At 28.3% G+C, this 15,633-nt stretch overlaps 4 protein-coding genes across 9 annotated transcripts; 3 read left to right on the plus strand and 1 right to left on the minus strand.

The window, feature by feature from the left end:
- Window positions 1-238: 238 nt before the first annotated feature.
- Window positions 239-9,426, plus strand: LOC122634816 (ATP-binding cassette sub-family G member 1-like). Of its 3 annotated transcripts, none has more exons than XM_043824144.1 (3): window positions 239-822; window positions 1,117-1,230; window positions 6,831-9,424. In XM_043824144.1, the coding sequence occupies exon 3, from the start codon at window positions 7,102-7,104 to the stop codon at window positions 8,917-8,919; it is 1,818 nt and encodes a 605-aa protein (XP_043680079.1). In that variant the 5' UTR covers window positions 239-822; window positions 1,117-1,230; window positions 6,831-7,101; the 3' UTR covers window positions 8,920-9,424. The 3 variants fall into 3 exon arrangements, with proteins under 3 accessions (XP_043680079.1, XP_043680080.1, XP_043680078.1); XM_043824145.1 differs by lacking the exons at window positions 239-822; window positions 1,117-1,230 and adding an exon at window positions 5,414-5,934 and having other exon boundaries at window positions 6,831-7,486; window positions 7,655-9,426; XM_043824143.1 differs by lacking the exons at window positions 239-822; window positions 1,117-1,230 and adding an exon at window positions 5,415-5,934.
- On the plus strand, window positions 2,525-13,375 carry LOC122634818 (dehydrogenase/reductase SDR family member 7). 4 transcript variants are annotated; one of them, XM_043824149.1, is made up of 8 exons: window positions 2,525-2,537; window positions 11,549-11,704; window positions 11,789-11,941; window positions 12,064-12,170; window positions 12,303-12,542; window positions 12,620-12,742; window positions 12,858-13,024; window positions 13,145-13,375. In XM_043824149.1, the coding sequence occupies exons 2-8, from the start codon at window positions 11,581-11,583 to the stop codon at window positions 13,212-13,214; spliced, it is 984 nt and encodes a 327-aa protein (XP_043680084.1). In that variant the 5' UTR covers window positions 2,525-2,537; window positions 11,549-11,580; the 3' UTR covers window positions 13,215-13,375. The 4 variants fall into 4 exon arrangements, with proteins under 4 accessions (XP_043680084.1, XP_043680081.1, XP_043680082.1 ...); XM_043824146.1 differs by lacking the exon at window positions 2,525-2,537 and adding an exon at window positions 10,054-10,181; XM_043824147.1 differs by lacking the exon at window positions 2,525-2,537 and adding an exon at window positions 11,140-11,202.
- On the plus strand, window positions 2,544-3,290 carry LOC122634820 (ATP-binding cassette sub-family G member 4-like). Its single transcript, XM_043824152.1, has 2 exons — window positions 2,544-2,865; window positions 2,951-3,290. Exons 1-2 carry the CDS (start codon window positions 2,571-2,573, stop codon window positions 2,956-2,958), a joined length of 303 nt encoding a protein of 100 aa, XP_043680087.1. The 5' UTR covers window positions 2,544-2,570; the 3' UTR covers window positions 2,959-3,290.
- Window positions 13,306-14,562, minus strand: LOC122634819 (28S ribosomal protein S2, mitochondrial). Its single transcript, XM_043824151.1, has 3 exons — window positions 14,358-14,562; window positions 14,137-14,232; window positions 13,306-14,021 (listed from the first exon to the last, which is right to left on the minus strand). The coding sequence occupies exons 1-3, from the start codon at window positions 14,392-14,394 to the stop codon at window positions 13,381-13,383; spliced, it is 774 nt and encodes a 257-aa protein (XP_043680086.1). The 5' UTR covers window positions 14,395-14,562; the 3' UTR covers window positions 13,306-13,380.
- Between the last annotated feature and the right edge of the window lie 1,071 nt (window positions 14,563-15,633).

The following is a 15,633-nucleotide window of genomic DNA, read 5'->3' on the forward strand; positions in this document are numbered from 1 at the left end:
TATAAATATATTATTAGTTATCGTCTGAATATCATTACATACTTTTACATATTTTATAAACATATTATGGAAAATAATATGACGAGATACGAAGTTTTTATAGTTTATATATTCCATCTTGTATATATTCCATCTTATATAATATGTGTGTAATTATGATATGTGATATATATATATATATTTCATAAGTTATTCGTTAAATTATCGTCATTTATTCATGTTAATTAACTTAGGCCATCTAATTATTCACGTGACTTTAACACATTCCTTCATTTCTGCAGGAAAAGAAAATATTTTCGTAAAATAAAAAAATTAGATTGCGACATAATCGATTTGCGACAATTCGTAATTTATATTTCTTGGTAATTATAGAAGAAAAACTATTTTTTGCTCTTACAATGACACTCCGCAGGTTTATGAAGTAAACTCGATTATCGTAAAAATACAAATGCAGTTATGGAAATTTTTCCTTTGTTTATCTTTTGTATAAAAACCAAAGCTTCACGAGATATGGTTCATTTGTTGCAGCGAATACGTATGATAAAACTGTGTTAATGGCGTTGAGAAATGATACTGCAGATTTTTTCTTTTACATCGCAGAGATATTTAAGACTGAGAAAATCGTTAATATTAAATACGTCACATCTATTGAATCTTTCAAAACTATTGTTATTCAAGTGAGAGAAAGTGCATTTTGGTGATTAGTTAGTGATATATAATCTAAACTTTGTTTGATTATTTTTAATCTCGTTATTTTCCCTGATTCGGAATTCTATCATTTTACTTTGACAGAGATGTTACAGTGCCTCTACTGATTAATTGGTATGTTTTATTTTCTAGAACAAAATGTTAAATTATTAGTTATGACGAAAACTGTCACTATTTTTTCTTTTAGCAATTGTCATGATATCATATTTAAATGAAAAATAAAAAACAGACAATACAATTTCTTTCCTGGTTTTTTTTTTTCTGTTTTCATCAGATCATCACATTCACTCATTATATTTCTAGACGTTATCTTGAATTAATTTTTTTAAAAGAAAAACGGTTCGAACTTTACGATTTGTTCATTTGAAACTTTATTTTATATTGTTTTACTTTATTTTTTATTTTTAGAGCTCATCTGATGCCAATTTTCTCGGAACTGATTCAACGTTCGTTTAGAAGTCAATGGATATGGAAATACAGGCCTTCTGAAATATCAATAATTAACATTCGATATCTTACTACGTAAGTCACAGTATGTGATTGAAAAACGTTATATACTTAACAATATTTAACCACTTTGAAAGAAAATATCATTTTCATCAAAAATTAGCGCGAGTAAAACTCTATCAGATAGTGAGAGAACAAAGAAAAAGGGAAGAGAAAAAAGACAAGCGTTCACAATGTATGGTAAATCATTGTCGATGTCTAAATCGATAGACATCGAGTTTTCCAATGTGGTGTACGAAATTCAGAATGGATTTCGTAGTCCAAAGAAACAGATCCTTAAAGGGATCAACGGGTATTTCAAATCCGGCGAAATGACCGCTATAATGGGTCCATCGGGTGCTGGTAAATCGACATTATTAAACATATTAACGGGATTTATAAAAGACAAGAATCATTTGACAGGCAAAATAAATTATATCAATAAAAAACGAAATAAGATTACCTGGAACGAATATAAAAGATATTCCTGTTATATATTGCAAGAGGATCATCTTCCGAATTTATATACAGTTATCGAAATTATGACGATATCGGCTAATTTAAAAATGGATAGCGATATCGATCAAAACAGCAAACGTATAATAATCGATGAAATATTAGATACGTTGGATCTAATAAAGAATAAATACACACGTATAAATGAATTAAGCGGCGGAGAGAAGAAAAGATTGAGCGTAGCGTTGGAATTGGTTGAAAATCCTTCCATTATATTTTTAGACGAACCAATGACCGGCTTGGATTCATACTTTTGTCTTCAATGCGTTAAAATGTTAAAGAAATTGGCAAAAAACGATAGAACGATAATTTGTACGATACATCAGCCTAGCGCGAGTATTTACGAGACGTTCGATCACATTTACTTGCTAGCTGATGGACGTTGTATGTACGAGGGAGCACCGAAAAACACAGTAAAGTATTTCGCCAATTTAGATCTGCATTGTCCTAAATATCACAATCCCGCGGACTACATGATAGAAATAGTTACCAAAGAATATGGAAATTTCAACGATCGGTTAATAGAAGCGAACGAGAATAACAAAGCAGTCTGGCGATTTAAAGATAAATTGTCGACGATCGAGTATAAGGACATTCGACAAATTGATTACAACGAAGAGGAGGAAACGATCGTCGTGATTAAAACACTCTCGGAATACAAAAGATTTTGGATTTTAATCAAAAGTTCCTTGATACCATTAAACAGGGATTGGACGTTGATTTATCTGAAAATATTCGTTCATTTTCTCATAGGTATATTTCTCGGTTTATTTTTTTTAAATGTCGGTGTCAATTGTCAGGAATCCTTTACCAATATCAAATACTTTGTTGTAATATCTCTTTTTTTTTCTTACACCAATATGATAACGGCCATATTGAAAATACCTTTGGAGTTGGCGATATTGAAGAAGGAATTATTCAACAATTGGTATCAACTTAGAACTTATTATTTCTCTTTGCTAATAACTGATCTACCTATAAAAATATTTTGTTCTCTTGTTACCTGTTCAATTTCATACTTACTCAGTGGTCAACTGCTCGAGTTGAATAGATTTCTCATGTTTTTTGGGATCAGTGCCATGACAACCTCCATTGCTGATACCTTTGGATTTCTAATAGGTACTTTGGTCAATCCCGTGAACGGTACCTTCATAGGTTCGGTCATCATGTCCATATTATTATTGTTCGATGGTGGTATTATTTTATTCAATCACATGCCAAAATATCTCTATTATTTCAGTTACTTGAGTTACTCGAGATACACTCTAGAAGGTTTCATACAATCGATCTACGGATATAATCGCGAGAAATTTCCAAATTCCGACGATCTAACATATTGTATATTTCTCAATCCGAAAATTATTTTTAAAGAGCTTGGAATCGACGATGGGAAATATTCTCATAACTTATTAATTCTAATCGTATTTTTTGTTTTCTATCGAATCGTTTCATACTTTACGTTGAAAAGAAATTTATCGTTAACTTGAAATGGCAACATGAACAATAACGATAATGATATATATGATATAATTTATATAATAAAAATAATATATATATATAATAAATAAATAGATATAAATAATAGATAAAAATTTGATAAAAAAAATTCTTCCTTTGCTTTTTACTGCAAATTGCATTTTAATTAAACGCTGATATAATCGACTGACAGACACTTAATTATAAATGCTCTTTCTCATTCTTTTTTTTTCTTTTCTTTTCTTTTTTTTTTTTTTTTTTTTTTTTTTGTAGAATTACGTTGTTAAGAAGTTCCAATAGAAAGTGTTATCCATGTAATTATTTTTTCATTAAATCGATACGAATTGGTCGATTTAATTAGCAAGAAATATTATTTCCAATATTGTTCTCCTCATTGAATTATTTTAAGCAATTCATCCTTTTGTTTAAAGATTTTAAATTGCGAAAAGAAATTTTTATCGTATGAATGCTCCATGTGTATATAAAAAATATATCATTAATTTATTGATAATATATTTTGTCGGTCAGTTACTTATCGACAATCGGCCAGCGAGTCGGTAAGGATTCGAAGTTCTAATAGATGGCACATCAAACAATTTCATCATATCGCGCGAAATTCGATTTTAGCTTTTGTTGAGGTAATTATATATCAGTTGTTATTAATTATATGTATACATATTCGTGATTCAGTTTTAGTCTAGACATTATTAATTACTATCTGTTTCTCTCTCTTTCTTTTATCTACAGGAAAGAATCTGTATAAAAATAGAATATGTTTTTATCGTTGATGTTATGTTAAAAGTCTCTAGAAAAAAATCTTATTTTCAAGATAGAAATAATAGAAAATAAACAACAACACAATTCAAACTGAATAATTCGTCTATTAAATTTTTATTCCTATATGATATTAATTTTTCCAGTGTTATCTTGAAAGTTTTTCGAGAAGCAGTAGTAATAGTAAATGCAAAGAAAAATAGTTTTAATTAATATTCAATGTATATACATGACATTGTGGTGCTATTAGATGATTAAAAAAGTTGTATCCATAACTAGATTTATCCACTTCAGAAGAGCTAATGACAAATGCAGCACTGTTATATAGTAGAAATATTTTGATATAAATTATCCAAGAAAAAATTAAGAAGAATAAACAGATAATCAAAGAAGGAAAAAAACAATATTCACGATATGTAATAATGTAACGCAATTGTCAATGTTTAAGTCGATAGACATCGAACTATTCCACGTGATGTAAGAAATTCAAAATAAATTTCGTGCTCCAAACAGACAGTTCCTCAAACATTTTGTATAATCATTTACATGTATCAAGGTGTTTTATCTCGATAAAAAAGGAAAAAAGAAATCTTTGAATAAGCATGCAAAATATTCCTGTTATAACTATAAGAAGATTATCTTTCTAATTTAACGAAGCAATGACGATATTTAGCCAATTTGAAGACAATTGAACAATATGAATCGAAAGACCAGAAACAGATTCTAATAAACGATATTCCAGATACGCTAGATTTTACGAAGAACAAGAACACACGTACGAATAAACTGAACAGTGATCAAAAGAAAAGTCTAAACACGGTTCGATAATCTTCCGAGTATGTTTTTAAACGAGTAGAATCTACATGATTATTAGCTTAGCCATTTACGAGATCTATAGATGACGTATATTTACAAGCCGATGAATATTGCATGTACAAGAAAAAACCACAATCAATTATTTCGCTAACGTCGATCTATATTGTTCAAAACAATTAATTATACTCCTGCAGAATATATGATAGATGTCGTTAATTGACGAATATGAAAATTTTAAGAATCATTAATCACGACAATATAAGTACATATTGATAAAATAGAATTCTTACTTATTAAAATTTATGCAAAATCTGATTACACTTAATATATTATTAATTGTTATTAGATCGGTGGATATCGTCATATATTCTAAGATATTTTACATGTTTATTATAAAAACTCGATTTAATATCATGAGATACAGTTTTCATAACTTACATATTTTATTTCATACAATATGTGTGTGTGTGTGTGTGTGTGTGTGTATCTGTGTGTGTACGTATATCGTAATAAGTTATTCATTAAATTTTCGTCGTTTATTTACTTACGTTTATCTGGCTTAAGTTATTTGATTATTCAGATGACCTTAAGATAATCTTTCGTTATTGCAAAAAAAAAAAAAGAAATACATTTCCGTAGAATGAAGATTAAATTCCGACGTAATCGATGATTATTTATCCATAATTTATATTCCTTGATAATTAATAAATAAGGACTGATTTTTGCTCCTACAGCGAGATTGTGCAGGACCATTAAATATAACTCGTTCATTGTAAAAATATAAATGCTGTTATGCAAATTTTATCGTTTCTATAAAAGGCAAAGCTTCACGAGATGTGATTCATTTCTTACAGCGAATACGTATGATACAATTGCGTTGATGGCGTTGAAAGCCGATACTGTTTTTTCTTTTATAACAAATATGGTCGCATATATTATTTAAAAAAGAGAAAATCATTAATATTAAACACGTCATATCTATTGAATCTTTAAAAACTGTTGTTATTTAAGTGTGAAAGAAAGTGCTTCTTGGTGATTCATCAGTGATATTTAATCGAAATTTTTTTTGATTATTTTTAATCTCGTTATTTTCCCTGATTCGGAATTTCTAGCAGTTTGTTTTGACAGAGATATTACAGTGGCTCTATTAATTAATTGGTATGTTTTATTTTATGCAACAAAATATAAAATTATTAATTATGACGAAAAATGTTATAATTTCTTTTTCTTTTAGCAATCATCAAGCGATCTAAATTTTTCATTGCTATAAGCATTGGCTACGTAATTAATAAGAAAATACAATAAATAAAATTATTCTTTGAATATAATATAATTTAACTTCAACATTTACTTATTAATATTACATATTTGATGTGCATACATAACAATTTTAATTTCATAAAATTATAAAAATAGTTTAGATATTAGGTATATTAATTATATGAAGTATATAAAAAATAATCATTACTTTATCGATAATAATTAATAATCTTATATTCGTCGATAAGTCTTGAAAGTTCATCGAATTTCGTATGGCAAGTTAATCTAATACTAAGTAATATTGAGCCAACGCAGCTCTATTTCAATTCTGATAAATTTAATCATTTTTATTATATTTTTATTTATATTACTTATCAGTAATATAAATACTAATTATTATAACCGGTACTGTTGTACTTAGCACTATTATATATACTAATAATTCTAATCAAATCAAAGTATTATAAATTTTGCTGTCGTCTGAAGTAAAAAATCCATAGACAAAAAGGTCATTGATCTTTATCGTAAATATTATACTTTATTTAAATGAAAAGTAAAAAAACAAATAATACATTATATACAATTTCTTTCCTTGCTTTTTTTATTCTTTTTTTTTTTGTTTTCATTATATCATTACATCACTAGTTTTCATTACATCATCACATCACTAGTTTTCGTTACATTATCACATTCACTTATTATATTTTTAGACGTTATCTTAGATTAATTTCTTTTAAAACAATACGATTCGAACTGAACGATTTGTTCATGTGAAACTTTAATTACATTTTTAGAATACATCTGATGACAATTTTCCCGGGACTGACTCAACATTCGTTTAGAAACCTATGGATATGGAACTCCAGGCCTTCTGAAATGTCTACGTACTACGTAGACATCTTTTAGTACATAAATTACAGCACATGATTGAAAAACATTATATACATAACAATAACCGTTTCGAAAGAAAATATTATTTTCATTAAAAATTAAAACTCGTGTAAAACTCTTTATTAGATAGTGGGAGAACGAAGAAAAAGGAAAGAAAAAAAAAAAGCGTTCACAATGTATGCTAAATCAGTGCAGTTGAATCTGTCAATATCTAAATCAATAGACATCGAGTTTTCCAATGTGGTGTACGAAGTTCAGAATGGATTTCGTGGTCCAAAGAAACGGATTCTTAAAGGGATCAACGGGTATTTCAAATCCGGCGAGATGTGTGCTATCGTAGGTCCCTCGGGAGCTGGGAAGTCTACGTTATTGAACATTTTGACGGGATTCGAAGAAAACAAGATCTTGGCGGGCAAGATAAACTATCGCGATAACAAAGGAGATAAGGAACCTTGGAACAAGTGTAGAAAATACTCCTGTTATATATTGCAAGAAAATTACCTTCGTAATCTATTTACAGTGAACGAAGCAATGATGATATCAACGAATTTGAAGATAGGTAACGATCTGAATCAGAATACCAAACAGATTCTAATCGACGATATTCTAGATAGGTTGGATTTAATAGATAACAAGAACACACATACGAATAAACTAAGCGGTGGACAGAAGAAGAGGCTTAGCATCGCGTTGGAGCTGGTCGATAATCCTCCGGTTATGTTTTTAGATGAGCCTACGACTGGCCTGGATTCCTATTCATCCTTTCATTGCGTTAAATTGCTTCAGAATCTAGCGAGAGATGGTAGGACGATAATATGTACGATCCATCAACCTAGCGCGACTATTTACGAAATGTTCGATCACATTTACTTGCTAGCCGATGGACGTTGCATGTACGATGGAACAGCCAAGAACACAATCGACTACTTTGCTAATTTAGGTCTGCACTGTCCAAAATATCATAATCCCGCGGACTATATAATAGAGGTCGTTAGCAACGAATATGGAGACTTCAGAGATCAACTCGTCGAACTGGTTGAGAATAAATGGAAGATCTCGGAAGTAAACTCCTTGGAGAAATTGTCGGCAATCGAAGACAACAACGTTCGACGAAATTACAAAGAAAAAGAGAAAACGACCGTCCTGATAAACACACCGTCCGAATTTAAGAAATTTTTAGTTTTACTCAATCGCAGCATCGTATTATCCCACAGGGACTGGAACTTAGTTTACCTCAAGGTATTCATGCATTTTCTCATAGGTACACTTCTCGGTACATTCTACCTAAATTTCGGCAACGAAAGTGATAAAACCTTGAACAATATCAAATATATTTCTGGTATGATTATGTATCTTTCCTATACCAGCGCGATACCGGCTGTATTGAAAATCCCTTTAGAAATAAAAATGATAAAGAAGGAGCAATTTAATAATTGGTATCAGCTGAGAACTTATTATTTTGTTTTGCTGATAATTGATGTACCTATCCAAATATTGTTTTCTTTCACTTACTGTTCCATTTCATATTATCTCAGCCAACCGCTGGAATTGACTAGATTCCTCATGTTCTTTGGGATCATTTGCCTGACGTCCATCATCGGTGATAGTTTCGGGTTGATTATCGGTACTTTGCTCACTCCCGTGAATGGTATCTTCATAAGTTCAATCTTTATAGCCATATTTTTATTGTTCCAGGGTTGTTTCGTTATGTTCAATCACATGCCAAAATACTTTTATTACTTTAGTTATTTTAGTTACATGAGGTACGCCTTTGAAGGTTTGATTCAATCGACGTACGGATACGATCGTGAGAAACTTTATTGCTCTAACAATACCATATATTGTCCATTTCGTGTACCGAAAATAGTAATTAAGGAACTGGCACTGACGGATGAACAATATTGGTTCGACCTACTCGTTCTAATCATCTTCTTCGTTTTCTATCGAATCGTTGCTTATTACACGTTGAAAAGAAATTTCTCGAGAATGTGAAACAAATATTATCAGTCTGAACGAAGTATCAATATTTTTTTTTGAGATGAGAGTATTTTCTTATCCTCGCATTATCGTTACTTTCATATACGAGCTTACAATATAGATAAATCGAATACGAATGAAAACAAGTGGGGAAGATTCAATCGTTTTAGTAATCTTCAATGATAGTAATTTGATAAAAAAATAATTTCAATTAATATTTCCTTGAGAATTGTTCAAAGCAGGTGTACGATATATGTTGATAGTTGCGACCGTAAATATCCTTATATTCTTTTCTAAAATTTTCTAGAAATATTATAAATTATAACTAGTTGTAATAGTTTATGTATTATATTTTTTATAATATACGACATATATGTCAATCTAAATGGATTTTTCATTTTGCTGACATCACGATCAGGAGAGCACTTGACTGATTTAAAAGTATGCATAAATCTCTCTCAAAATTCCTATTTAAGAATCGTAATTGATAACCTTAGCTCATGATAATGATAGGAACGTAAGATAACAGAACTTGGGAAAGTATCAAGTTATAAGTTGAACGCATCACTCTGTGTTGGAACTTGTTGTGTTAAGAGTCTTAGTTCTACTGGGTGTTCACGATTGATAAAAGGGTATCCAGGATCCCTTGGCTGAATTCTGGGATTAGACGAATCATGAACGAACAAAGATTTCTTCTAATACAACAAAAAAGAGTGAACGAATGATCCGAATAGAATGAATTCGATGAGACGAGAATCCATTTTGATTCTTCTAAAGTTTTGGATTATTTTTAAATCAGAGCTCTCGGTCTGTTAAAAAATTTAAGATCATTTATTGGCTTAGCCACTTTTTATTTCTCTTGTTTTCGCTAGAGAAGAAATTGTGAAGTAATAAAATAATGAACATAAAACAGTGAAATAAAAGATGAATAAATAAATAAGAAAAATTCTTTAACTTCTTGATACGAAAGCAAAAGAAAAAAGGAAAGGAAAGAAAGAAAGAAAGAAAAAATTTAGAAAGCTATCTTTTTGCATAAATTATTTGTTATAACAGATTACTTAATCGAACGATGCGAGGAGAATTATAACGAGTCATAGTTTACAGACTCGTTATAAGTTAAACATAGTTACATTGCAGATCTTTTTACTAGATCTATACATTGCAGGTTATTTTAACATAGCTATGCGATGTCATACTACGCACCTGAACTGGATCTCAAGTGACGATCACACGTACATTGTCTGATATCAATTTAGCTTTTTACTAATCAGCTTTTTGTAAGTCAATTTCTTACAACTCAGTTTTTTATAGTGATAAATAAAAACTTGTATGGTATAAGATCATAATTTTTTGCACACAGATAATAATTATTACATAGCGCAATATTAAATCCGCTTCTAATAAATTACGATGACTCGATTTTATTTTTTCATATATAAATTATACACAAGAACATTTACGATATCTTTCCGAAAGTCACTGTCCACTTTGAAAAATGATATGAATTTTAAAAAAAAAAAAAAAAAAGAGAGGAAAAAAAAGAGAGGAAAAAAAAAGAAATAAGAGACAGAAATAAAAAGACTGATAATGAAAAAAATTATTTGTTCAAATATTTCAAAGTAAAATTTTTTTTTACGCGAAGTTCTTAACACATACAAAATCATCATCCATATCCATTTTCCGATAGTTTTGAGAACCGACGTCGAACCATTAATATTTAAAATGAAAATAAATAAAAATATTGTATAAATTATCGGTATCGCTATACTTCATCGTTTTTAGTGATGAATGAATTATTCAAAGAATAAAAGATCGAACGTAACGATTGGAAAGAGACTTTTCTTATGAAAATCACTCTTAATAATATACTGTACTTAAACGCTACTTGGGTAAAAAAATATAAAACTTTCCTCAAAATATCGATAAGTCGTATCTTCTTCTTCTTATCTTTTTACGTTTCGAATGAATATTTAATTATCAACATGTAATAAGAATTGTCCAAAAAAATTTTTTGTATATAGACATTTATAAATACATTGAGTAGTAGCTTTAAGGAATATTCTTCTTTCGACGAATAACTTATGGAATGCGATATTGAGTTTCATCATTCGTTGAATCTAATGAAATATATATTTATCGTCCAATAACTTTTGCAAATAATTCTACTTAAGTGTTAATTAAAACTGCGTAAATCTAGTTAGTTAATTGTTTTTTATCAATTTATAAAAATAATTATTTTTCCTTTTATACAATAAGTAATAATTGCAAAATATTTGTGGTTGTCAGAAAATAAATAAGGTACGCTTTACTTTTCATTATTATCACAAAAAGTAGGAAAATGTCTGTTGCGCAATTAAGAAATATATATTCATAAGGTCATATCTAAACTATTTTATTATCTACTTCATAAATGATAGAACAGTTTAGATAATTTTATTTTATGATATTTATTAAAATAAAATAGCTTTTCTTTTTTAATAAAATGTATAAACATAAAATAGTTCTACTTTGTAGCTTACATAAGTATAATGGTATGATGTAAAAGAAGTATAACATCAAATACTTTATTTGTACCAGTTTCTCTATATAGATTATATTCTTAATAAAATTAAAGAATACAAAACATTAATTATTATTTATAAAGTTTTCTAGAATTGTTTATACCAATCCAAAGAAATGGATCTTTTAACATTTATTGGGCTCATCTATGTCTGCTATAATCTTTTATATTTGATTTATCCCTGGTTTTTGGATTGTAATATAGAACTTGCTTTATTAACAAAATATGGAAAATCTACTAGTAAGTATCAATAAATATATAAATATAAATAATTTATATAATATTGATAAAAATCAAATCTTCATATTATTTTTGATTTTGTAGATACATTGAAAAGTAAAGTTGTCTGGATAACTGGCGCTTCTAGTGGGATTGGAGAACATTTAGCGTATGAATTAGCAAAAGCTGGATGTAAATTAATATTATCTGCTAGGAGAGAGTCAATATTACAAGATGTTAAAAATACTTGTTTAAAAGGTAAAAATAATTTGTTTACTATCCTTGAAATATGGTGGAAATATTATAAAAATTTTTCTATAGTAGATATATATGATCTATTGAAAAAAATAAATTCTATAATCTTAAATGTTTTCTTGTAGAAAATCCTGACTTGGAAGATAACGATATCCTAGTTCTTGCATTAGATGTTTGTAATACAAACTTACATCAGGAAGCATTTGATACAATTATTAAAAAGTTTGGCAAGGTATAAATGATCTTTTTTTTTCTATATAAAAATATTATTCATTATAATACTTATAATATTACTTAAGATATTAGAAATATAGAATTGCTAAAAACGATTGGTAATGTATAATTGCAAAGATTTTATTTTCAGCTAGACATACTGGTTAATAATGCAGGACGAAGTCAAAGAGCACATTGGGAAAATATTGAATTAAGTGTGGATAGAGAAATGTTTGAATTGAATGTATTTTCATACTTATCATTAAGTCGTATAGCAATGAAATATTTCTTACAAAACCATCTTGGTCAGATTGTAGTTATATCCAGTTTAAGTGGAATTTTTCCAGCTCCTTACTCTGCAAGTTATACCGGTAGCAAACATGCATTGCATGTTAGTATTTTTTGAAAGTAAAAAATTAAAAGATTTATTTCGTCTATACATTATCTGTATATTCTATTTCTTTTTAGGGTTATTTTAATTCCTGTCGTGTAGAAAAATTAGACAAAAATTTTCCTTCTATTACTATAATATGCCCTGGACCAATTCAAACAAACTTTTTAGCAGAAGCTTTTACAGAAAAATCAGGAGAGGTAATTTGATTATTTCTTTATATCGAATTATATAATTTATAGAAATATTTATAAAATAATGATTTGTATAATGTAATAATAATAATAATAATAATATCATTGCGTCATTTTCAAGAAATTTGGAGTAGAAACAGATAAAGCTAAAAATAAAGTTAGTGTAGAACGTTGTGCTACACTATCAGCAATTGCAATTGCAAACAATGTTTCTGAGGCATGGATTTCACAATCATCTACATTATTCGTGGCATATTTAATAACATATTTTCCGAATATGGGTAAATGGTGTGTATGCAACAGATATATTTTACTCTTAATTCAAATTATTTTATTAATTAAATAATTTTGTAAAAGTTTTAAGATTTTAATTTAATTGTAAAACTAAAAAGATTCTTTAAATTTAAGGTTTATAAAGTTCATGGGCAAACGATTTTTAATGAATCTACGAGATGCCAAAAATGCGAATAAACTTTAACGACCGTTTGTATTTTCTAATTATGCAATATACTATATTCATAAAAATAATCAATATATTACATAAAATATAATATTACATACACTATAAATAAGTTGTATTAAAGAAGACATTGTATTTTACATGTTTATACATTAAATATATAAAATCACTTTTTAAGAGATTTTTATTTTTGTAACATAAGTTTTCTAGCAGTTTTGCCACGCAATATCGCCTCGCAAAACAGTTTACAATAAAGTTCAATGGCACATGGTGTATCATCATTGCCAGGAACAGGATACGTTATAAGATTAGGATTACAATTTGTATCGACAATACCAATAGTAGGTATGCACATTTTTGCTGCTTGAATAATTGCAGGATGTGGAGTAAGGACATTGTCAAGTGTGTGAAGAAATATACACAGATCAGGTAATCTTGTTTCTAATCGAAATATTTTAGTGGAATCTGTAAATGTTCCAGGTCTCCAGGTTCTAGTTAATGCATATTCTTGGCAATTCATAGCAGTTTTTTCAATTATGTAAGTGGTTGGAGGATTCTTGGAAATAAATAAAATTAATCCACCTTGTAACGCAATATGAGCAGTAAAATTCAATGCTTGTCGTAAAAGTTCGGCTGTTTGGTTTAAATCTATTATCAAGTGTCCTAATCGAGAACCAAATATAAATGGACGCATATTATCATGTAAAGTGCCCTCCTTGTGACCATAATGTACCATTTCATTAAATAAATCTTTAACGGTAAAAAGATTATGTACTTGGAAAAAATCTGGGTGTTCCAAAGGATTAACAGAGTCTTTTATTTTGTCTGAAAAATAACATTTATTTTAATGGACAAATAATAAACAATGCATGCAATAAATAATAAATAAATAACTGTAAAAAAAAATATATATATATATATGCATATGTATAAAACATACCATTTGTTTCTTCTTGCTCAGGCGAAACTTGTGTTGACATTGCTTTTTGATAAACATTTGATCCAAATGCTCGTAAAGAATTTCGTTCTCGAAGAACTATATAATAACAATTTACAAGAGAAAAACATTATTTTAATGATTTTTAATATTAAATCATTTTATAAAATTAGATTTATATATATATATATATACATATAAATATATATACCAAATACATTTACATTTTCGCAAATAGTTTTGTATTGCAATTTTAGCCATTGTATAGAGATTTCTTTAAATATTTATTAAAATATTTATAGTCCTTAACCTATTACTATTGCCAACATTTACTTGTAATAGGTTAAATTCAAATTATGTAAAGAATGTCATACCACATGTAGAGAAAATTTCTACTACACTTTTTTATTCATAGGTGCGCTACCATCGCTCATAATTAATTACTATAGATATCGCAGATTTGAGAGACATTAAATTCTACATAAATTACTTTCAAAATAATATTTTATTCAAGATTATTTACAAAAATTAAAAGAGAAAATTACAAAAAAACAATTTTCCCTTCTACCCAATTGTTCTCCTTTCCTCTTGTATGTCACCTACGAGACTTTAGCGACATCTATGAACAAAAAATTGAACTACAAGAGCAAGTAGGGAACATCAACGCCACCATGCGTCTATCGTATCAACTTAGTGTATTTAATTTGCATCTTTTAATTGAATTCAAAAAATATTAAGAAACAAAGAAAAAACAGAAATATATGCGTAAAATTAAAATAGAATTAAATCTCTATATAGTTTCAACTCGTATCAAAAATTAATATAATATCATAAATGAATAATTAATTCAATAATCACAGATATTATAATTTCTGTTATGCTTCTTGTCTAGTTCTATATTAATATAATATCGATTAATAGATATTCACACAATAAGTATATTATAACGAAAGCGATTCTAATCGTTCGCTTTTTTCTACTTATTTTAATATAGCTTATATCTTCTGAATATTTTATATCTTCTGAAAATTTTTTATTTCTTCTTTGAAATATGTAAATTGCAAATGTTAAAGACACATCCTGATTTCATTATTATTATATCACAGATCTACGGATGTTGATCGCGTACAATGCGATTTTAAAGTTAGTGTTTGTGCTTGGGAAATAGTCTGATTTTTTCTATAACCGAATAGATTGCATATAAAAATAATAAAAAATTGTGAATAACAAAGAATGATTTTTACGCGTCTCTCTAAGAAATCAATTTAAAATTCTATCTAATTTATCTAAATACTACAGTATAATGATTACAAATGTGTAATGCACTTCAATCTTTAGTTAAAATTAATTAATATGCAGCCATTCGCCCGGTAGTACTTATATAATTTAAATTTAGAAAAGTACTACCGACCCAGGTCCAACCACGAGGAGGTTGCTGCATCCGAGGACCCACGGACTAACGGTGACTCTACTCTTAACTACTACTACTACTATCAAGAA

This window comes from Vespula pensylvanica, chromosome 16 (genome assembly GCF_014466175.1).
Source record: "Vespula pensylvanica isolate Volc-1 chromosome 16, ASM1446617v1, whole genome shotgun sequence".
Taxonomy (NCBI): Eukaryota; Metazoa; Arthropoda; class Insecta; order Hymenoptera; family Vespidae; genus Vespula; species Vespula pensylvanica.

What these genes read in the sequence shown, in the direction of transcription:
- LOC122634820 (XM_043824152.1), top strand. Translation starts at nt 2,571, where the DNA reads ATGATAACGGCCATATTGAAAATACCTTTGGAGTTGGCGATATTGAAG.
- LOC122634818 (XM_043824149.1), top strand. Translation starts at nt 11,581, where the DNA reads ATGGATCTTTTAACATTTATTGGGCTCATCTATGTCTGCTATAATCTT. An exon ending in TAAAAATACTTGTTTAAAAG is followed by an intron (nt 11,942 to 12,063) that starts GTAAAAATAATT and finishes GTTTTCTTGTAG; the next exon opens with AAAATCCTGACTTGGAAGAT. An exon ending in TTACAGAAAAATCAGGAGAG is followed by an intron (nt 12,743 to 12,857) that starts GTAATTTGATTA and finishes GTCATTTTCAAG; the next exon opens with AAATTTGGAGTAGAAACAGA.
- LOC122634816 (XM_043824144.1), top strand. Translation starts at nt 7,102, where the DNA reads ATGTATGCTAAATCAGTGCAGTTGAATCTGTCAATATCTAAATCAATA.
- LOC122634819 (XM_043824151.1), bottom strand. Translation starts at nt 14,394, where the DNA reads ATGGCTAAAATTGCAATACAAAACTATTTGCGAAAAT. An exon ending in ACAAAACTATTTGCGAAAAT is followed by an intron (nt 14,233 to 14,357) that starts GTAAATGTATTT and finishes GTTATTATATAG; the next exon opens with TTCTTCGAGAACGAAATTCT. An exon ending in TGAGCAAGAAGAAACAAATG is followed by an intron (nt 14,022 to 14,136) that starts GTATGTTTTATA and finishes GTTATTTTTCAG; the next exon opens with ACAAAATAAAAGACTCTGTT.